General features: G+C 42.1%; 2 protein-coding genes across 4 annotated transcripts; both read left to right on the top strand.

Moving 5' to 3' along the window:
* Window positions 1-6,265: 6,265 nt before the first annotated feature.
* On the top strand, window positions 6,266-16,952 carry LOC118409422 (CD82 antigen-like). Of its 3 annotated transcripts, none has more exons than XM_035810437.1 (12): window positions 6,266-6,489; window positions 9,177-9,429; window positions 10,649-10,753; window positions 11,253-11,301; window positions 11,619-11,671; window positions 12,325-12,405; window positions 13,884-13,886; window positions 14,068-14,139; window positions 14,546-14,731; window positions 14,998-15,084; window positions 15,462-15,564; window positions 15,930-16,952. In XM_035810437.1, exons 2-12 carry the CDS (start codon window positions 9,373-9,375, stop codon window positions 15,956-15,958), a joined length of 825 nt encoding a protein of 274 aa, XP_035666330.1. In that variant the 5' UTR covers window positions 6,266-6,489; window positions 9,177-9,372; the 3' UTR covers window positions 15,959-16,952. The 3 variants fall into 3 exon arrangements, with proteins under 3 accessions (XP_035666330.1, XP_035666332.1, XP_035666331.1); XM_035810438.1 differs by lacking the exon at window positions 6,266-6,489 and adding an exon at window positions 8,330-8,503; XM_035810439.1 differs by lacking the exon at window positions 13,884-13,886 and having other exon boundaries at window positions 6,269-6,489.
* An 84-nt stretch (window positions 16,953-17,036) lies between these two features.
* On the top strand, window positions 17,037-22,400 carry LOC118409421. Its single transcript, XM_035810436.1, has 5 exons — window positions 17,037-17,543; window positions 18,999-19,837; window positions 20,976-21,058; window positions 21,486-21,592; window positions 22,136-22,400. Exons 2-5 carry the CDS (start codon window positions 19,079-19,081, stop codon window positions 22,282-22,284), a joined length of 1,098 nt encoding a protein of 365 aa, XP_035666329.1. The 5' UTR covers window positions 17,037-17,543; window positions 18,999-19,078; the 3' UTR covers window positions 22,285-22,400.
* The last annotated feature ends 400 nt before the right edge of the window (window positions 22,401-22,800 follow it).

Here is a 22,800-nt window from a genome sequence, read left to right on the forward strand (position 1 = left end):
ATAATTTCATAACTGTCAGTATGATTTCTTGAAATCATATGATGATAAAGACTTTCACACCGAGGCAAATTTAACTCAGCAAGGAACAAATATTCCTTGATAGAAACAATCCAAATCACACTACATAATTCTTAGATCATCAAAGTTAGTCTTCTCGAAAATATGTCTAACTTATCGTATGGGCTGGGCTAATGCTATATATATGTATGTATATGTCATCATGTGGCCGACAAACTTTGTACATGAGATTTAGCTGCAGTGGTCAGAACTAATGTTACTACCATTACATTGACGATTCCAGGCGATACGTTACATGTTGAGCATAGATGTACGTCTTGTTCTACATTTCACTAATCCTACTGGCGCCCAGATGCATTACTGTAAAACATCAGCACCGTTCTTTAACACTCGCACGGAAACGATAACGGTACAGACGGGATGTGCAGTCCGGGAGGAGAGAACACCAGTGAAATGGACTGCAATTGTAGCGACCACGGAGGTTGATAACAGACGGTTCGTATCTAGTAGTCCGACTTTCTGCTAATCCGTGAATATCACTGTGTCGACTCAAAACGCAATGTTTACATACGACATTGTGTTAGGTTTGAATCTAGAAATAAAAGTATAAGGCTAATGTAATAAACGTAGGTTGCAAATGCCAACAGGTAGAAATATGCATAAAAGACACATGTGTGAGCCTGAAAATATAAGATGTTTGCTCGAAATACAAGAACAATAGAAACAGCGATTCAAACAATATTAGACAGTTAAACACCATCAAACACGCCTTGTTTTTCTACAGGCTGGTACCTTAAGTCTACAGGATTGTTCCAGACACAGTTTTCTGAGGACAATGTTTACTGCAATGTAGCCGCTATCCAGTTTTGCCAGCTCTATGTAGACCTTAACAACTTTACTTTGCAATACCTACCACCGATTATTTGACGAAAACTGACATTGTTGAAGTTTTGTATTTAAGCCGCTAATGTTCACAAAGTAACGGTTGATAGATTTTGTCCCATTCTGACATACTCATTGCCTCGTTTCAGAACTTAGTCATAGCACAGTCGCTATCACGGAAATATGATTTTTTGCTGCCTCGACAAAAGTCACACCATGTAATGATTCTTCCCATTCTTTTCCGATCCATTTATTAACGTAATAAACAAGTATACGTAGACTTTATAACAGTGGCAAGAGAGATGAACTGACCTCGCACCACATACATCGGTGTAGAGGATAGCAATGCACGACATATATGATCTCTAGCGACAAGCTGAGGAAACTCCATACAGATCTCAAATGTCAGCGGTCCCCCGGAAATGTCTGATAAAACCACATGAATCCGTCTGGGAGATGTTAGTTGTATGTTGGAATTCAGTGAGATCAAGTCCAATGGGTAGATATGACTTCCCGGGCGTTCCAACGACCTTCCTTCTGGGAAGAAGAGAGTGAAGGGGCGCGGGCGAGGGTGGGTGCTTCAGGTAGCCGCGCTGTTGGTTCAGGGCCGCCGGCTCTGGCAGGTGTCTGAGATTCGGGCAAGAGTTCGATAATATCTTATCAAAGCTTTTAGATCCATCCAACTGGTGTGCTGGCTGCCCACTCGGGTCCAACACAATGACTGGGGCCCGTATCGTCTCGCCGTCCCTGTTCTCAAGCAGCGCCGTTATTCCACACAGCATTATGAAGATGCCCCCGCCGATTAGGAGAGGTCCTACCAGCCGAAATTGGGGAGGATAATTTATTCCTCGGAGAAAGTATTCATCATACACGTTATCTGGATAACCGGCTTGGAAGAGCGCATCTTGTATTCCGTGAATCTGTTTGAAATCCGTTGACTCTGGCGTCTTTTGCGTGATGTTGTTGATCATGAGGAATTCAACTTCTAGGAAGTCATAGCTGACCATAGACATCACTGTCCCAGCTCCAAACACAAACAGTCCCAACAGTACCCAAGCTGTGGGTAAGGAACAGATCTTAACTGTACCTTTGCGAATGATAACGGTCCTTGGCCGTCTTTGTTTTCGCCGCCTGGCCCGCGCACGTGCCTCGCGAAGCTTCCGTCGCCTCTCCCTCGCCAGGCGTGTCCCCGCTAGAGCACCGCGGGCTGCGAACATCCTTCCGAACTGCACGGGCTCTTTCTGAAATTTGCATCGTCAGAGACACGGCTATTTGCGCGTCTCTAAGGGAATAGCAACGTGGGAGAACTCATTCGCTTCTGCCTGCCTCGCATGCGTCTCAGTTGGCTAGACCGAGTTGATAAGCGTGGAACCCTCTTTAATCCTTGAATGATTGGCTCATCTGTATCAGGAGACATTAAGGCTGACACGTTTCTGCTACGCATTCTCTTTGGACAAGACAGCATTATCAATCACCGCAACGTCCCTGAATAAACAACATGACATACAAGCGTAAGCTCTTCATTTTTCGTACTTCCAAGGAGCACGGTACAGGTTAAAATCAGCGCTGCAGGTGGCCACGAGCAGGCCTATTCCAACCTATTAAGGGACTCTTTAATTCACAAAGCTATTAAAGTTAATGGCCGAGGGACAAATCAAGCCAAGGAGACTATCAACTTAATGAGCGTACAAAATTATTCGGGCATTATCATAATACAGGTTGTTCCGAGGCATTATTTTGAAATCATGACGCATGAGTAATATGCGGTGGTTATTACAGACTGGCGGTGTGTCGACCGAGTGGCGCTAGATGAGCTACGGGTCACCGAAGTCCATTTAGACTGCAACATGACCACTGACGCACAGATGACGTCACGTGACGTAAGGAACCAGAGAATGACACATGCAGGGCGCGCTGGGTGACGGATTTCTTCAGGCGATGCAGGACCTCTTTCAGCAAGACAGTTTACATTACTAAATCTACCTAATATATATATATATTCAGTCTATGCGTATAGACTTTACAATCTATATATTTATTCATCGATGCGTATTTTTTTCTATTCGTGATATATCCTTATGATATATGTATGTATGTATGATAAATCTGCATCAAATATCAATATTTCATGTATTTACTTACTCTAGCGTGGACTTCTACGTTGAAAAGATCGTCCTCCCGGTAAAGTCAACCCTATGGGTTTCATATAGACTGATTTGCTAAAACCCTATTAAAAAGAAAGGGCTTCATGATATATACGATCGCACTTTTCTGCAATATAATTTGCTACAATGAGCCCCGCAAGGCGCTATATGGGCGACGGTCCCGCTAATCCCAAGGACAAACTTCCTCTACTGCGGTGACATTTTGTTCTTGTATCCTGTTAAGGACGCCCACGGTTGTCGGACAATTGCACAGAATATGTACAAAGAAGGTCAAGCTTATCACTCATCTCTAAATCAGTTTGGTATTCTCGAGAATCAAAAGCTATCAAATGGGATGAACTGAGCTACCCAGAGGCGCCTCGTCTGCGATCAACACAACGTTCAAGGTAACCATGGTTATTACACTGAGTTACATTACCCAGGGTATCATAGATTGGAAGCCACAAAAGTTATTCTACTTCTTCAAAGTTGTCTTTATTGCATATTTTACCACTTCTCTCAGCCCAACAATAGGGAAAAAATCAATGGCCATAATCCATAACTCCCACAAACTACCACAAAGTCATTGTCGCCGCGTCTTAAGGGCGCCACTAAGCGGATTAAAAGGCACTGTACCGATGCAATTTTAAATTGGATATTTAAGAGCGTCCTCTAGCGGTCAATAGAATAGATGCCGAAGCTTATAGTCAACGTCATGTTAGCTGTACATTCATTGGCCATGCAATGTTGTGCTAACCAATCAACATATAGCTATGTTTGCTGTACGGGAACACTAATAGTGTGATGTCTCATATAATTTTCAGCCTCAGTACTGCACGTTAGGTTCTCACATGGTATGTAGTACTGACGTGTACAAACATACAAGAGATTGGGTCTAAATCCTATGAGCACTATCCCAAACAGAGTGACATTTACTTTAAGATTTTTAGGAACACGAATGTAAACAAACATAATCGATTTTTAAGTGCCGCTCCAGAAGCCAATGTAAAACCATGGCCGCCAATGTAGGCACCATTTATGTTCACATAGACTTCACTTCTTGTACGTAATGAGTAGGATCCGCCTTTTGATTTTCTTGATACCCTCACCTTTTTACTATAGTCTGTCCATTAGCTGATAAGACAAACACTTGAACACTAGACCAGGAAATACATCTGATATTATAAGGACCTGTAAGAATGGTTTACTGAAAACGTCCTGCATTTTTGGAGTCACGGGCATCTGGGAGAGAACACAAGTTCACGGCTTTCATTTAGCGACCAATTTTGTTTGTGGTGTAGTTTCTACCAGACAGTATAGTAGAAGTTAATTGACCTAGGAGTGAACTGTTCGGCCGCTGAATAGACTGCAAAAGACCCTACTTGGCCAAATTCTTCTCTTTTTTATCCAGCTGACGTCTGCCTGAAGACTATTTGTTGCGCCAGACAGGCTCGGACAGTTGTCAACACTGTTCCTCTCTGTGTTGGTGACAACTCTCTGTTGACAAGCCCAGACCGCAGAAAGAATAACAGAAAACGATTTCATCAGCTTATTTTAAAAAAACAAAGCATCGCATTGACTTTTGTTTAACCGTCCACAGTCTAGTATTGTAGATTAAATGTGCTTTCGTGCGTTAGTGTTTTTCTTCTGACAAGACTTGTCAGGCATATTGTGCCGTGTTTTCAGTACTCGACTCTATACAACCAAGACGTCGTTGACCAAGTTAACCGGTGTTGTAGAGTCAATAGATTTTCGTGTCTGACAATAGATTCCAAATTTCCTTTCCTTTAGAAATACATAGAGGTGGTATAACATTGGGCGCAGGGTATAGTTTTTTTTTGGGGGGGGGGGGCTGAATTCTTCTGAAACAAGATAGCCTATCTTCTGAAAGAATATGTGTTGAGGATATTTTGTAAATCGTCTTCTAAAATAAGGTAACAAGAACAAGAATGATCCTTGCTGTTTAATACTATACAACACCATACAGTCTGTGTTTTATCAAATATTCTTATAGTTTTAAAACACCATGCGTCTTATACATCGCTGTGATCACTTTTGGTTTGTCTATAAAATCTCCTTAGTATAGACTCAGATGTATAAAGAGAACGGTTAAGACTTTATAATAGATGCATGTAGTTGGAACAAGGAGGTATGTGGTCTTGGAACTCCTGTTTGCTTGTATCCGGGGGCACGGCAGTGAATCCCTGCGAGGCGAAGTGGAGCAAAAACCCTTAAGCCCACCAGTGGCCTGGATGCCAGACTGTTTCCAGGGCCTACACAGGTCATCTGAGATAGACCCTGGCAAACCCTGCACCATATCATTAAGATCAGGCTGGTGTCTGGAATCCAGGCTACCCTACCAGCAAACGTTATGCAAATCGAGTTGTCCTTTGAAAATAGAGACCTCGGAAATGAATGACGGTGACTGTTCACGGTCCAGTGGTTTGGGGCAAGAGGGGAGTTCGCTAGTGTGTGGTAAAGGTTACGTCAGTATGGTGTCTATGGTGGAGAAAACTGATCCCTAATCATCGTTTTGAACTTCTTAATTACTTACAAGGTTAGTGAAGCGAATGGTGGAGAGTGAAATTGTTGTCATGTGAGATTTATGAGCTGAATATGTCTCGTGCATATGTATGCATATTTGTGCGGGATGTAGGCAGAAATGCCAGAATTAACCAGATATGTATTGTTATCATTACCACCTCGGCTGAAATATTTTCACTCTTTATTTGTAACATTTTCGGTTCTTAATACCTAACGTAGAGATATAAGCCTTGATTGATTGTATGTAATTGATAAGGCGTTCAGCCTTGTTAGCTATGCCAATCACAAGTCAGACGATTATAAAATTTTCAAGTGGCAAATGTGCAAATAAGTACATTTTGGAGGAGGGTTTCCGAATTTGCGCAATTCTTATTGGTGTTTACCAAAATAGAGTGATGGCGGGTATACTACAGATGACTATTTCCTCCTTTCAATACTGTATACATCATTAATACTTGGATTATTTGGTAAATTATCTTACATGACTTACTTCCAACGTTAGCTGTTTGTGAAATCATTTAATCATGCTCAGCGAGAATCTTGTGACAATATTGAAGGCCGGAGGAGATGAATCGGAACCTTCCTTCTTAAGCCTACCCAAAGCCGAACACAACGATTTCACTTAAAAGCGCCATCGCGTGTACCTGAATATTAATTGACGCAGAAACAAAGCTAAGCCGCACAAAGTCTCTCCCAGGGTTCGCAGCTGACTAGAAGGCTAAACACAGTCACAACCCACTGCGCACAGGCGTTCCTCATTCTCTTCCACAAAATGGCGGCACCCTGTGGGACTAGTTGGTAAAGGCCACGGAAACTGAGAGCAGATTAGAAAGGAAGGGTACTTTCCTTTTCACATAGGCGTGAACACAGCAGGAATTGCCTACTTCGTTACCGTGACCAGGTAAGGCAAAGTTCTAGCATGCTTCTTCAATGTCTTCTTGATCAACTCCCGGTTACCGTAAAGAGAGATTGTTACAGCTTCGTGGTAAGCATTGTTAAGGGCGGATTAACAGTAACACTGAAGTAGTTTACTCGTCTTTGATGAGGTGGAGCTGATCACAGTCAGTCTGATTGACGCAAGGAAGTGCTTAACGCTAATTACGCAGCGTTTGTTGGTGTAGCTCCCTTGACATTCTGAGCGAATCAGTAGAATAAGATTTCGCCAAGGTGTACGCACTAATGTGTAGTTGCGTGTGTGGATGGGTTTGTGTGAATGCGTGGATGGGTGTGAGATAGACCTAGTATGTGTGTATGTGTCCATATGTGTGTGTCATTGTGTGTGTGTGTGCGTGTGTGTGTGTGTGTGTGTGTGTGTGTGTGTGTGTGGTGTAGTGTAGTGTAGTACAGAATGTGTGTACCGTGTAATGTAAGGTAACTTGTGCTTGTGTTTTTGTATGCGTGTGTCCCCACTGTAACTCGTGGAATTATGTATGAATTTGTCTAATATGTTGGTTCACCGTCCTAATGGTAGAATCGTTAAAAGGCGCAATGGGCCCAGATACGTTTACTGGAGATGATCCGCTGTGTAAATGCTAAATATTCCTTTATTAAACTGAAGGCTTGATATAAGATGAAATAAAGAACTTTGCTTCAATTGAGACATTGACATAGTCTCAACTACTTTAATAGCAATAGTTACGGGAGAGAGGTGGTTACTTCTGCCACGGCTTTCCTGAAAATTCTAAATCAAAATCGGTATGTTGCCTTCGACAGATGTGACTGTGCCATTGCCTGGTTGACTCCCTTCAGCCGGCCATACTCCTTGGTAAGCTTTGCAGCAAATCTGCCTAGAGATTCCAGTTGCATGGCAAGACTGACTTTCTGTATCTAATATTTGCAGTCTTGTGCTTCGGTCAAGTTACGTTTTCACTATGTTGGTGTCTAACGTTATCGGTTAGATGCGTTTCTTTTATGATTATTGCATATGTAACAAAGTAGCGAAGAATGTGAGAGGCATAAGTTATGCAAATTAGAACGTCCATAGTGAATTGAAAATGCTATACTTTTGTCCTTCAAATCTAGATCTCTCACCTCCGTAATTTTTATAGCAATAGACAGTGCAAGATTCACTTTATGCAAATTAAGGGCGTCCTAAACAGGAATAGTATTAGCAGAAATCCCCTTGTTACCATGGATTTACATGGTAAATATTCCCTTTATAAGCCTGGTAGTGCGTCGAGGTTAGCTGTTTTGTAGAGAAATTAATCAGCCAAACACCATGAATCGGCAGAGGTATGTGGTCACAGAGGTCTAATTTGTTTTTCTCCTTGGTTTCGTAATGAGATTTCTACTGTGACAGACAGCAGTACAATGCTTGTCGTGCAAGCCCCTTTTTATCAAAACGATATGATAAGAGTAGGGTTCCAGGTACACTGTGACGTCTTAGATTTGACCTTGGCCCATTGTCTTTTTTTGATATACTGAATAAAAGAAACGTCACAAGATGTGCCAAATGACATTTTCATGTCAATACGATATTTGCACAAAGTACACAGACTTCCTCATTTGAGTTATCCAGTAATGATAGAAAACATTGAAGACTTTTCCTTATCTACCCCACTCACGACCAAGGAAGCGTAATGAACTACAGGATTCCGACACACCTATTTGTGAGATTACTACTGTAGAGTATTTGCCCCAGGGAGAAGCGGATGCTGCATAATTCATAAGACGACCCGATGTAAATAATTGCAGCCTTCTGTGCCCGAAGGTTGATTGATGTTTTGAGTTATGTACCTTGGGAGGCCTGTAGTGTTTGTGGTGGTTGTTAGGCGAGTGTTACACGAAAGGGCACGGACTGTCAACTGTCAGGTTCACGAGTCTGGTGGTGTGTAAGACAATGCAGGATTTGAGGCCACTCTGTGCCGTTGCTGCTTATTAGTGCTGCATATAAAAAGCCACAGTCGTAAAAGAAGGTAAGAGCAGCTCAATATATATCATTTTTTTCCGTCCGTGGAAACGCAAATGTCACACTCTCGTAACCGCATAAATGTATGTGCGCGAAAGAAAAACTGTATTTGAGATTAACTGTGTAATTATACTTGGAATTTAAAGCCACTAGGTAGCTTCCGTTGGAACCGTTGTGTTCCACTTGATATTTGAATAACGTCAAAAGGTAAAAAAGAATTATGGCCTTTCATGTATGATTTTGACTACAGGAGAAGATGACCTAGACTTAGAGCTCATGGCTTTTGCTTTCTATATCGTTGCTTCAATTCTCTATTATCTATCTGAAACGTCATAATCTGGCTGGACCACATAGCAGATTCTCATCTGATGCATCTCAGTTAGAACTGGTACTTCGAAAAGAATCACTGTAATGAACAGAAGAACCACTTGAATAAACCAAAGATTGCCAACATGACATCATCTTAGTCCAAGTTCATCATAAGTGACAGGATGTCGCTTTGTCTCCTCCCTTCCCTTAAAAGCAAACAATATAATTGACGGGTTCTAGGAAGTATTGGGACGGGAAGGTTTCGTTTGTGTAACCCTTCGTGCAGTATTGACAATAGACAGGGCAATTCAACCTTTTCATGGGTATTGGATGTCGGCTTGGTTTATTTGCGTTACGTTTGGTCTCCATAGATTCGTGAATGTGATACTGGCGTCGAGGACCAGCGGAGAGTGGTACAGACGAAACCCTACCCACTTTTCACCGGGCCTCCAGGACTGACGACTATACAGTAAAACCAGGAACTTCCTTGTGAAACCGACGGAACTGCCTTGTAAACCAGACGTCTTTGGACTTCAGAAGCACAGGATCACTGCTGTTGGACTGACGATGGCAGCGAACGCGTGTATCAAGTGCTGGTTCGTTTTCGTCAACTCTCTCTTCCTGGTGAGTGACCTTATTCTGCGATCTTTCGACGTATTAGCAGTTAGCCTCATTTTATGAGCGGTTCCAGAGATCAGGTCATGGCTCCCCAAATGTTTCCCTGACAGAGAAGTACACAGAATTGTTAAGTTAATACGTTTATTCCATACATAGAAATGTAGTTTACGCGTTTATTCTGTAATCCGTTCTTTCTGACCAAGTATTTCACTTTTCGGGCATCGTTATAAAACAGAACGAACGCTTTGCAACGTAGAATTTGGCAACAACGATTGTATTTCGATGATCATGACAAGGAGTATGTATTGCCCATTCGTGGGCTGCGTCATCGCATCCAGAGCCAACGAAAGTATTCCATCGCTATATGTTAACATCTAACATGTGCAGTGTTCGAGGAGCCTTGGGTGTCAAACCTATGGTTCTATATGTTAAAGCACAATTATCGAGAAGATAAGTGGTGACCCAGAGTGCTTGGCCACATTCTTGGGACATTGCAGGCTCATGGTCATGCCCTGTCTTCATTCACTTGATGAGCAGTGACCTATTACTCTCATAATGTTCTCTCTCTGGCATGAGGAATGACCATCAGCTTTGCATATCGACAAGCACACGTTCAGGTGTCGACTGAATAGTCACTTGTAATACTAATACATTGAATCGTACACAGAGTGCAGTCAGAAACACATAAAAAGAAACACCGTCGTGTGTCAAGTCATGATTGCAACTTCGTCTATCTCAGTAGTTTCTGGGTATTTTACATGTAACCAAAAACTTTTATGTCCGTGCTTCTTTCGCTAATAGGAATTAAAACTGCACTATGCCCCCATTTTGATCGGTCCTTTGGTGACCGCCATGACAACAAAATTGCACTTTAAAGAACTCATGGCGGAGTTTAGAATTAATGATTTGCTGAGAGTGTTGTTTCCATGTCCAATATACCCATCTAACTTCCTTGTCAGGATAACAATGTCTACTCACGCACATTTGCGTGATTCGTGTTTCCACTTATGGCTTCATTGCAGAACGTTTAAGTGGAAAAACACAACAGCGGAAAACAGCCAAGCTTCAACAAACAGTGATGGTGGCGTTACAGCATTTATGGCACTTTTACTCACTCCTGGCGCCACATTATAGACCTGTTTATGACAGTGCTTCCGTCTGAACACGACTGAATGAAATGATAAGGTGACAAATGTTTGTACATATATCCCCATGTATCATATAGGCTATCGGCGCTGCTGTGGTCGGATTGGGGATCTGGGTCTTGGTGGATAAGACAACCACCGTCCCCGGAGTGGACACCGTTATTGGGTACTTCAGGACAAATGCCGTGCGTAAAACAAGCGTTCTTTTGTTTTGTTTTGCTACAGTAATGATAGACCTCGGTTTATCGTTATTAACGATAGACTTTGAATTCCTGTCAGTTATTAATGGAACGTCATAGAATTTCCTCATTGACTGTGTGCCCATACATGTAACGTCACTTATTCGTATGAATGCTCATATGGTTTTTCCTATAGAAATAATAAAAATTTAGATTGTAAACGCATCTACACATGTTACATCAATTATTTAGGAGAATCCGGAGGAACATGCACAGTCTGATAAATGACGAGTGACAGGTTGTGTACGTGCAGAACTTTTTGTAAGGAAGGTTGTCCTTGACTATTATACTAAATGTCACTTAGGAAAAGGCGATTGGTGCATCATATACCATTGCAAAACTATTATGAGCCTTTCTGAAAAAAAAAAGATATTTATCTGCCGTATAAGTACAAATGGTTATAAGGATCTATCTACATCTTAACAGTGCAAATGTTTCCCGCCAGATCCTGACGTACATCTCCATGGGCGTGGGCGGTCTCATGTTTCTGGTTGGTAAGTGCAGCGTCATTCTTTCTCAAATTTGCAAAATCTATAGAAATGGATAAAAATCGGCACAAAAAAACATCCAAAAGGATCAATAATAATTACTTAAATGGTAATATAAGACAGAAATAACTACAGAAATGATGCCTGTGCTCCTTTCACTTTCATTCATACCTTGTTCTGCTCAGTTAGTTTTAACGTTACATTAAACATACCTGTGCCAGTGCGTCATGTTTGCCTACAGGTCCCTTTCAGACCACCTTTGTGGGGATGTGTGTACCCGCGTAACATGACTACAAACTCCCACGTAAAATGTTTCCATGCAGGTCTGATCGGCACCATCGGTGGATGTAAAGACAGCACGTGCCTTCTCAAATTGGTTAGTGTCTTCATATGTCCTGAAGCAATAGGCATCAATACATGTCATAAGTGTAGATGTTTTAGTCAAGTCAAACAACGCCTTGATGACTACACCTGCCAGGATTGACTGTTGTAATCCAGCGTGCAAAGGGTATATTGGTTGCAGAACATATCCATCCCGCTAGGTTTACTTTACCTTCACCAGTGACTGAGACATCCTTAAAATTTTGTCGGAGTGAATATTTTATTTAAATCTCGATAGAAATGTCAACGATCGAAGTTTATTAATATCCTTTAACATATAGCAGGATGCAATGGCACATGAGAAAGGTGATGTCATGTGCCATGATGGATGAGGTTTACAAACGTTTGGTGGTTTCGGGAGGTTCAAGTTCCATGTTGTTCCGCACTCTGTCCGGGGCCGTAATGTTCTAGTTCAAAGGTGTAACGATGAAGATTGTTATAATCTGAGATTCTGTTGTACAAAATAAGAAGGAAAACTATTGACATATCATATTAGTCAATCTCAGTTCTTTTTTACAATTATTGATTGACTGATTTATTGATTGATTAATCGATAGATAAATCTATAGATAGATCGATGAATTCATCCCTTCATTCCAAATACAAACCAAACTCATTAATGTAATTTGTGTCCTTATTTTCCCCCAGTTCTTGTCCATTGCCATCCTGCTCTTCCTCGTCCAGCTCGCCATTGTTCTCATTCTGGCGGTTCCCCAGATTCTGGCACTGGTGAGTACTGGGTTAAACATGCAGACTGTAATGACAAATTGTTCACTGAGATACGTGGATAGGATATTTCTAGATATATCTGTACATCGATCAGAAAACGAAACACTCACTGAGATGGTAGAAAATATATGCACTTCAAAGGAAAATATAAGCACTGTAACGGTCGGTCTGCCTAAACACCACAAACGACCACAAACGACTCAGAAACACCACAAACGACCACAAACGACTCTAATATGCAGTGTACATGGGTCAAAGACCTTGTGTGGCGCTCTGGAGACATTGTTTACACATTTATGAATTTAAAAAATGCAGCAAGTCCTACGTATTTACCAGTTATTTCGAGTTAGTCCGCCGGTTTCAAGATCGAAGCGATTCTTTGCCGCCATGTTGGATCGCCCGTGCTAGGAGTCTGCATGGGGAAGTCCTCGATACCTTCCACGGTTCCATAGACGACAGGACGATAAAACTAAGGACGCTGTTGGTTCATAGATTATAGCATGACACAACTCTATCATTGTCAACTTATAAAACTTGTATATTAAGTGTTTTTTAGCCTCAAATGCAGGCACGCATTCGTTGACAGTGCGCTCAGCCATCGTGACCGATCTTGAAACCGGCGGACTAACTCGAAATAACTGGTGAATACGTATGACTTGCGGCATTTTTTAAATTCATAAATGTGTAAACAATGTCTCCAGAGCGCCACACAAGGTATTTGACCCATATACACTGCATATTAGAGTCGTTTGTGGTCGTTTGTGGTGTTTCTGAGTCGTTTGTGGTCGTTTGTGGTGTTTAGGCACACCCCTGTAAGGTGTATTCTTGGTTACAGGTTGTTTCGCAACAATGTCAGTTCGCAACAATGTCAGTTCGCAACCGTTAGTTCGCAACAGGCAAGTCTTTTCGCAACATGTACAAGGTACAAGTCTTTTCGCAACAAGGTACTAGTCGTTTTGCAACATTTGAATGTTATTAATTTTGATAGCCTTATAGTATTAGAAATCGTATACGTATTCCTATCATAATTATACTCCTACCTGTGCACGTATGAAACTGTACCGCCCGGCGCATGAAAATCATCGGGCTGTCAGGTCCATGCGGCCCCATGTTCCTCTGCCGCCGGGGTTGTCTTTCGCACCCGGTAAGATTTTTACGCGGTAGGAGTATATAATTATGTTAGGAATACGATTTCTAATACTATTAGGCTATCAAGATTAATAACATTCAAATGGTGCGAAGCGACTTTACCTTGTTGCGAAGCGACTTGCCTTGTTGCGAACTGACGGTTGCGAACTGACATTGTTGCGAAACAACCTGTTACCGTATTGGTATGTTGGTAACATTAACCGACTCTCCTGTTTGAATCGTCATGCAATCTCTCTCTCCTCTAAACCTTGAATCAAAGCATTCAAATACCTGACCCGGTCCTAAACAAACTGATCTCTTTGTTCCATGCAATCTTTTGTGTTATGTAGTATGTAAGTATACGATCCGTTCCTATTTCAAAGCCCATCCAACTAGCTGATCGCAGTTTTATCTCGGTTTGTTTTATTGTCTAATTGTTTCCGCAGTACATCAGCTTTAAAAATAAATCTTATTATTACTTTGGGATGTAAAACTCTTGAGCTTATTGTGGCGATTTTCTCTCTCTCTCGACAGCTGGTTCCCTACTTCAAGTTGGCTTGGATCGCCCCCGGGAACGAAGCAACAAGAGATCTCATCCAATTGGAGGCAAGAGACATCAAACTATACATAACATTACATTGCATTAAAACACTTAAATCAGGTATACGTGCTCCATTGATGTAATTGAGTCATCGTATGAACAGCTAAGTGCAATGGAAGGACACCTACTCTTGTCAATAAGTGTAGTAGGATTTTACCTTGATCAATGGGTGGCTCTCCTCAAACACGGGACCTCTCTATCCTAGAGGGGTCCAAACTGAAGCTATTTGCTCAATTTCATCTTAGTCGAGTGAAGTATAGACAAGACTATCAAATATTTTCTTTCATGAAAAGTCCCCAGTCTTTATGTTTTCTGACCATTGTGGAAAGATAAGTTAGTAACAAGATATAGGAATATGTTCAGATTGGTAACGCTACCTAACATTTCAGTCGTTTTCTTTTTCATACACAGTTGAAGTGCTGCGGATTTACCGATGCCTCGGAGTACACTTCTATCCCCAACTCCTGCATGTCCAGCACAACCGGCACTCCTGCCACAACCGCCGCTGCAGCCACGACCGCCACCGCAGCCACGGCCGCCACTGCGGGCACTGTGGGCCCCACTGCGACCACGGCCACAGGCTCCAACTATTACACTGTAAGCGGATCTTTAACTGCTATGTGAAACTATCCCCGCACTGGCGTTACTTATCAGTATGTTGATTCATCAAATAAACCTTATTGTCCCCATTGCATAGGAACAGTCAATTGAGCTTAATTCGGCTTTTCACGGGAAAAAAAGTTTGTCTGTAAACGATGTATTTAATCCCTTCGGTAAAACATGCGGGGCAACTCTCTGATGGTAAGCAATAACGCTTAGCAGTGCACTAGTGCAGCAAATAAGCATATTCTACTTTTTTGCAGGATGGATGCTACGACAAACTGAACGCCTGGTTTCAGTCGATCGCCATGTACTTCTACATAGCGGCGGGAGTCCTGCTCGCTTTAGAGGTAACGTTACCTTAAGTTGTTTTTTTTTGGGGGGGGGGGGGGATCAATAAAGAGGAAGCGACATCGTGGGACAGCAAAGAGAGTGGAATAACACTTCAGGACATGTGGAAGGATGGTGTAGGAAGGGCGACGAGCTGCAAAGAAACTGTGACATCACTGAGTATTCACGAAGTACCATAATAGTCCAAGATTGAGGGCATTGAAAGGAAGAAGAAAAAGAAATAAAGTTGTAAGAGGTAGTAACTGAATTATAGAAACGCGTTGGAATTCAAGGGTCTGAATAATGTTCATGACGAAATGCTTCAAGCATACTTTTGATTAATTCCTTAGTTTTACGCCTGCACGAATACAGACATGATGTGATTTTCCCTCCCTAGCTGTGGCAGATGATCTCCGTCTGCTGCCTGACCAGCGGCATCAACAAGGAGCGGAGGGTGGGGGACGCCGACATGCAGATGTACCCACCGCCGGGACGTACTAGTGAGTAGCGTACTTGGCTCAAGTATGGATGGAAGCTGCATTTGAACTGCATGAGTAACATAGTTGACATTACTGCATGGCTAAATCAATCTGTGTGATACAACTAACCTCCTTCGGGAATTTGGGTCCCTCTACTTCTGTCGGAAGAATGACTGGTCCTTCTGTTTTAACTGACTTAAGCCAAGTCGACACACTGTTAAAGAATGGTCCCATTTCTCAAATCTTTGGGGTCAATAAGTTTCACTGACGCCCAACTTTAGTGTGATAATCATTCTTGGTTGGTCAACGTGTTAACGTTAGTTCATAAATGCAAGCATTTTATTGACATCTTTTTATGTTCTCATTCGTAAGTATTTACATTTCAGGACCGAATTACAACCGGCCCATGTATTAGGCAGAAAACAACAGCAACAACACCCAGAGCACAACATACTGAACACCATTCCTGGCGTAACAAGGATACTACAGACGGTTGCTGATCAGTATTTAGAGCTGCTTACGTTGAGGCATATACCTTCCACCATCTCAACAGTGTAACATATCACTAAAAACGAAAGATAAACTACTTCACGTTTATCTAGCTATAGTCGACAACTTTTCAGGTGTAAGACATATGAGGTAGTGGCAAATTTGTTGGTATATGTACATTTCAATAGATTCATTTGACTTAATCAAGACCTAAAGGGGAAGAGTGTGCATGAAAATGTTATTAATTAATCAGATCAATTCAAGATGATATTATACATATGACTTAGTTATTCGTGATTTTCTTCAGTATATACAAAATTACGATATGTCTATCGCCATACCCCGTACTTTAGCTCCAGATGTAGTATTTACCTGATTGATGTTGCATAAATTACTTCTCCTAAACGAGGAAATGATACGGAATTTGTAACTACTAATATTTTATTTGCTTGACATGTGGTTTAGCGTGTCTGTTTCATTGACTGGACAAAACTACGCCTTCAGTACAAGGTGATAACGAATCTCATATCACGGAGTTTTTAATGAAAATAATTTTCCAGATCTACATGCCGTTTGTACATATCTCTAGCGAAATAGTTTATTTGTAAGTACAAATGTATATAAGAGGTAGTTTACTATATCAACGATTTCTTTCTTGTGGACCTACAGTTCACTTGTCTGTCGCCACATTTAGCTGGCGCTTTTGTTAACTGTCTGGAATACATGTACACGCTTATATTCCTACTGTAACTAAGTTGTCTTGTGGTTGCTGGAACCATCCTACAGTGACAGGTACAATTATGTACAACCATATTGTTACATTGAGGTAGATAATGTGTGTCTTGTTATTGTGATATAACCGATACATTTTGCTGTTTGATGCTTGCGCATGATGAAATACATGGATTGAATCCGAAAATTCAACATTGTTGTGACTATCCGTGTGTGGTGACTCTTCATGAGATCCAAACGGAAAACGGTTGTGAAAAATAATCGCGTATATGATAGAACCTACTAACGTTAACGTTACTAATCAACAATTCAATTTGGGATTTTATGGTTTCTAAGGTACAATGGCATGAATTAGATAAGATTTCGGAGGGCAGTATATGTTAAACATTTGGGACATAATATCGTTTGCAGAAAACAGACTATCAGGTTGACATGAAGTATAAATCTAACATTGACCTTGACTGGGTGGGGTAAGCGGAGTGCAGCCAGAGGTAACCTGATATCACAGCTGGACGACAGAATGTGATCACATCGTGTACTTGTCTGGAGTGAGCTGCACCGATCAGTGACTGCTCCGTGGGATTTATGGCTGTGCTGGTCCTACTGTCAATAAAACAGGTCCTCCCAGCACCCCTCTCGCATGCTATGGTGTCAGCTGATTGGTAGATGCCCATCAGGTTGATGGGAAACGCCCTGATGACCACTTTCACTTGGTCAGTCGTGGTTTTGTGCAGAGATTCCCGGGCGTACCGTGGGGAACTGAATAGAATGAAATAGAGGTAAGGCTTGATTTCCATCATGAAAATGACTAGCTAGTTTGGATTGCTTTGTGTGTGAATATGTCGATATCGATATCAGTACATGTGCATGTGTGTGTGTGTGTCTGCGTGTGTGCGTGTGTGTGTGTGTGTGTGTGTGTGTGTGTGTGTGTGTGTGTGTTACCGAGAACATATATGCCAGTAACGTAACATCATTCAGCAGCATTCCTTATTGTCTATTAATCGAGTTCGTACTACAATTATACATAAACCCACGTCGAAATACTATGCGAAAAATGTTTGCGCGGATTTTTGCTCAGACAACCGGTATGACCTGGGTTGTTGTGATGATCAGGATTGTCTGTAGCGTTGTCTGAGTGTAGCCTACTATCCGGCCAATCGCTTCTTACTCCGAGTATCGCTCAGATAGCTGAAATGATCACTAGCATTATCATCATTTGCAGACAACTAACGTTACACACAGCTGATATCGATATATGTGTAAAACAACGATCTGGGATAATCAGCAGTGTTCTTGAGTGTTCTCATTTAATTGCATTTCTAAACCGATGCTATAGAACGTCACTTGTTGTCAGTGTATTTTGCTTAAAACGTCCAAACATTGAATCGCTATGATGACATTCACCACACTGGACAAATATATTATACAGAACTATGACCGTGCGGACACAGGCTTCCAGGCATCACTGACCCACAAGCGTGACTGGGCACGTTCTCGGAGGGTCGCGTATGTTTGGGAGGCCGTCAAATATACCGTACCGTTATAACGTGAGGAAGGCCGAAAGTTTGACTGATAATTGGGTCAAACTTCAACCAACAAAACAACAAATTCGCAACCCACAAGTCAGTGACCCAGAAAAATCATCCTGTTAGCCGAAGATCAAAACAACCAGCAGCAATGCGCGGTGCTGTGTTTGCCCCAACGCATACTTAACGATGTTGGGCATGTTTCGCTGTTGAACAGAAGTTTGTTAAACTTTAATGTCGCTGTAACGTAAAATGACGAAACTTTCAAAGATCGCAGGGCCTCTGTTTATACCAAATCCACCTATCGGCTACAAGGAATAACAAACATTGCTCCGCCATGGGTACTTTGATAAGATATAAGAAAGCAAGGTTCGGTGTTTGTGCATTTAGAAAGAGAACGAAAAGTTTGGTGTGGTATTTGTGTGAAATGAAGTTTGCATAATATATAACTTGACATGCCTTTCCACAATTTATTCTGTCATGCTGCTGGATGCAGGTAGTAACGTTATAACTCGCTTTCCTTTACTTGAATGACAACCATGGCTTAGGATCGTCTATTACATACGCATATAAACTAAAGTGGCCGTAAACGTGTAACTTTACGTTTCTTAGTAACCTTAGCGTTACGGTGGTGATATCATGTCTGACTGCTTCAATTATCGTGAGTGGATTAATGATTTACTAACTTTGTCTCTGTTTACGTTTCAGTGGTTGCTCAGAACCAAGTCTATGTGGTTGGGCAGAACTAAGCGTACCACAAGACCTTAGATAAGCATCAGGGTATAAGAATGGGAGAAAATGTAAAGGACGTCTCGCACTGGGTGTCGCTGCTTGGCAAGGAGCAGAAAACATCTCATGTTTGTGGCAGAAAGTTGAATACCAGGTTGGACGTGACCAGGGACGGTTCACCTGCCGAGTCACAGAACAAGGCGCTATTATATGACGCGTCTGTAGCAGTCGAGAACAGACGACCGGCGGTGTGGGAGGTGACTCCCGAACAAGATAAGGTAGGGCACAGCCTCGGCTATCGCAGCTCGCCTTGTACACAACAGATAAAGGGTTACCGTTTGGACATGGAGAGTGCATCAAGCGTTACCAGGCCCACAGGAACACTCAGTGATACGTCAGCGGAATCAGAAGAGACAACTAAACACGCGTTTGTGCACCAGACCACTGGAAGGTTAGGTAGCAGAGTTATAAATGTCCCACCGCCCAGGAAATTAAGTGCCGGCTCGGTAGACTGGTTGGAAGACTTGACGTCGTCGTTGAAAAAGGAAAACGGGACATCCTTGGAGACAGGAAGTGTGCCTTCTCAGCCGAAAAACACGTCTGATCAAAAAAGCATTACCAAGACCCCGCACGTGAATTGTCATGTTGCCACGGCAGGTGAAAGTAAACGTACTTTGGAAGAGGCTATGGACGCCAAACAGCAGGGGGAACCAACAAACGTCACCCAGGATGTACCCGAGGTCATACTAGCGTTCACGGAGTTTAAGGAAAGGGGTGCTCGACTGGAGAAAAATTTGCGCTGGCTAAGACAAGAAATTGTGAGTACATGTATTCTATCTACATATATACATCATACTTGTGTGTGCATTTCCGTTTCCTCAAATGGCTGTCGCAATTTATTTGGTTGTACCTGTACTTGTGTATTGTACTCCTTACATTAAGCATGGTGTTTGTTGTTTAAAGCCAGTAACAAAGGAATTCACCTATAACTCTTCATAGTGTTGTCGTAATGATAATAGTTCTTTTGGCGTGGCACTGTATTCAGTTTCCATTACTGAAAATACTCCTTTGCGCCCAAAAGACCTTCAGATGCCCTGCAGCTTGATAGCAGAACCGTAGTTCCGAACAGTCCCTACACCGCGGCCGGCTTTCCAAATATTTACACGGCAATAATTCTTTAGTTGTCGTAAAAGTCGAGGCGGATACTGTAGTGTTTGGATCAGCTGCAGTAATGTAAACTGGTTGTTCAATATTGTTTTAGATCATTTTCTTTAGCTGTTGAATAACCGTATGTACTTTCTGATTGACGTTAGGAGACAGCTGTTTAAAGTTTAAAAGCGCTGAGGCGCGAATGGTTAATGGGGTGTGGCATGTCAGGTTTTAAGTGAGCCCTCGCCCATTAGGCATGCAACCTGTAGAGCATGATTAAACTAGGTTTAACTTGTCGTGCTGTTCCTCAACATGTCAGTTACAGTTTTCGGAGGCACGCGTTCAGAACTGGGATGGATATCTGTACGCAATCGTCTCTGTTATGCAGAAGCACAATAACCGAACGTGTGCATCATATGCCTGCTGATTAAACCGCACGTAGCAAAAGAGACAGTATTGGTAAATAAATAGTGCACATGATATAACGTTTATTCCATCTCGTAATCTATTTCCTACTTCCTTACAGGTCGACAATAACCTCCATCAGATGATTAACCATGAAGTATGGAATTCAATATTGTCTAGATCTAGAATACAGAAAATACACATGTCAATGCCATTACATTGCAGCCAAGAGTAAAAGAGAGATGCACCCCGGGTTCTTGTGTGCTTTATGGATTTCGGTACCTTGAGAACGCTGTTGATATCCTGCTCATTTCCGAAGCGCAGTATGTACCATGATTAATGAACACAACCTCCATCTGCAACTAAGAATTTTTATGTGTTGTTCCCGATGACTGCCTCCAGGTGGACCTAAAAGAGCAAGACCAATCGCTGATGAGGCAGTTCTTGGACCTGCGCAGTAGCATTCACCAACTAATTGAAGCAAGGTATACTATCTGACGTTTATAGATTGTTTTACATGTCCTGTAAAATACAGCGCAGAAGGAAGTGTTTGAAAGAGAGATGTAAGTGAGACGGAGAAATATCACACTAACACACCTTTACCTTATATCTAATTGTTTGTGAGTTCTGCCTATTATTGAATTTAAATCGAATAGGATTTATGAATGGTTTACTGGCGAACTGGTGGTTATCCTTCCATTGTTTTTTCGGAGATGATCCATAGCATCACATATTAGCGAGGTCTAGATCCGGACGTGGTTAGAACTGCGTTGCAGTGAGAAGTACAGGTGTTCAATGTACAAATGTCACACAATAAAAAAATAATAAAAAACGGTTGAAAAGTTAAACTTAAACACGTCCAATACTGATAAAACAAGGTACTGTATGTATGACACAGCATGTTTTCCTCAGCTTGAAGGTTCCGAAGGACTCCTCGTCCCTCCTGTCCCTGTCATCTCAGCCGGACCTGCGGGAGAGCTGCCTGTCATTGGACGAGGCGTACGGTTCCTCCTCACCGGGTAGGTCCATCATCGTGTCAAAACTGTCTCATGTCGCCATGGCAACAACTCTGTACTGTTGCCATAACAACGCAACTATGTCCACATCGAAGCATTCTTTGACCTAAGACCTTGGTAAATTATTTCCTAGCAGTCACCCGAGCCAGAAAAAAAATTGAGAGAAACCTAGCCCCTTGATCAGCCCTATGAATTTGCGACAGCAGCTTCTTTTCAAATGGGAATGTTGGTCGTGTCCATAAAATGGGGTTCCCGTATTCGAGGAGGTGCATCGAGCACGTAAATCAGCCTCATTACTAATAAATTGGGTACCTACCGGCTGTAAATAATACACCAGATTGATTATTGATACACCAGACAAGTCTTGTATCTACTTACGAGAAGAGGGAGAGAGGGCCCAAGTTTGTGTAGAGGACTGGAATGTGCAGAAGTGAGACACCAAAGAACAATGGGGAGCACATTTCCTGGTGTGAACTTGGTCATACATGTATTTTGATTCCTGTCCCGTATACCATTCCTAAGGTTCTAAAATCCTTTGTTCTGTAGTATGGCCAAATCTAAGTAACGAGGAGGACTACCTGCCGCCGTACCGGCCCCGGTCAGCCACAGGTCCGAGCGCGCTGGGGTGGACCCCGCCCATGTCGCGCCTGAGGATCAGCACGGAGGACAGCGTGGAGCGAGAATCCTTCTTCTAGCCGTGTCACAGGGCTGTCATCATCAGGCTTGTCCTGGCTTTGAACGCGGACAGTATGTCGGGTTTGCAGACACATATTACCATGACAAAGCAATCCAAACGAAGAGAAGACATGTCGGTACCACGGCACGAAAAAAGGTATTTAAGCGTGCTGAAACCATGCGTAATGTTGACGTATTTTCCTTCTTTACAGACCTATACACCACTTATACGAATACGTAAATATTGCCTTTAAGTGGTCTTTCCGTAGGTCCGTGTTAGTCCTTATTTTCCGGTTTTCCAGTTGTCTTTCAGCAGCTTAAAGATGTCGTAAATGATTATTAAAACCCCCTTAAAACTTGTTTAAAGTTCACGTTTATTTGATCTAAAGCCTCTTTACGTCTTATATACGTGTGCATTAAGAGGATTATAACGTGTGTTTAGGTGCCTTTTCAGCAGCTTAAAGTTGCCACAAATACTTATTAAAACGCCCTTAAGACATGTTTAAACTTCACGTATATTTGATCTAAAGCCTCTT

This window comes from Branchiostoma floridae, chromosome 2, assembly GCF_000003815.2.
Source record: "Branchiostoma floridae strain S238N-H82 chromosome 2, Bfl_VNyyK, whole genome shotgun sequence".
In the NCBI taxonomy this organism is placed as follows: Eukaryota; Metazoa; Chordata; class Leptocardii; order Amphioxiformes; family Branchiostomatidae; genus Branchiostoma; species Branchiostoma floridae.

What these genes read in the sequence shown, in the direction of transcription:
- LOC118409422 (XM_035810437.1), top strand. Translation starts at nt 9,373, where the DNA reads ATGGCAGCGAACGCGTGTATCAAGTGCTGGTTCGTTTTCGTCAACTCT. An exon ending in TCGTCAACTCTCTCTTCCTG is followed by an intron (nt 9,430 to 10,648) that starts GTGAGTGACCTT and finishes TGTATCATATAG; the next exon opens with GCTATCGGCGCTGCTGTGGT. An exon ending in CCCACCGCCGGGACGTACTA is followed by an intron (nt 15,565 to 15,929) that starts GTGAGTAGCGTA and finishes TTTACATTTCAG; the next exon opens with GACCGAATTACAACCGGCCC.
- LOC118409421 (XM_035810436.1), top strand. Translation starts at nt 19,079, where the DNA reads ATGGGAGAAAATGTAAAGGACGTCTCGCACTGGGTGTCGCTGCTTGGC. An exon ending in GCTGGCTAAGACAAGAAATT is followed by an intron (nt 19,838 to 20,975) that starts GTGAGTACATGT and finishes GACTGCCTCCAG; the next exon opens with GTGGACCTAAAAGAGCAAGA. An exon ending in CACCAACTAATTGAAGCAAG is followed by an intron (nt 21,059 to 21,485) that starts GTATACTATCTG and finishes TGTTTTCCTCAG; the next exon opens with CTTGAAGGTTCCGAAGGACT.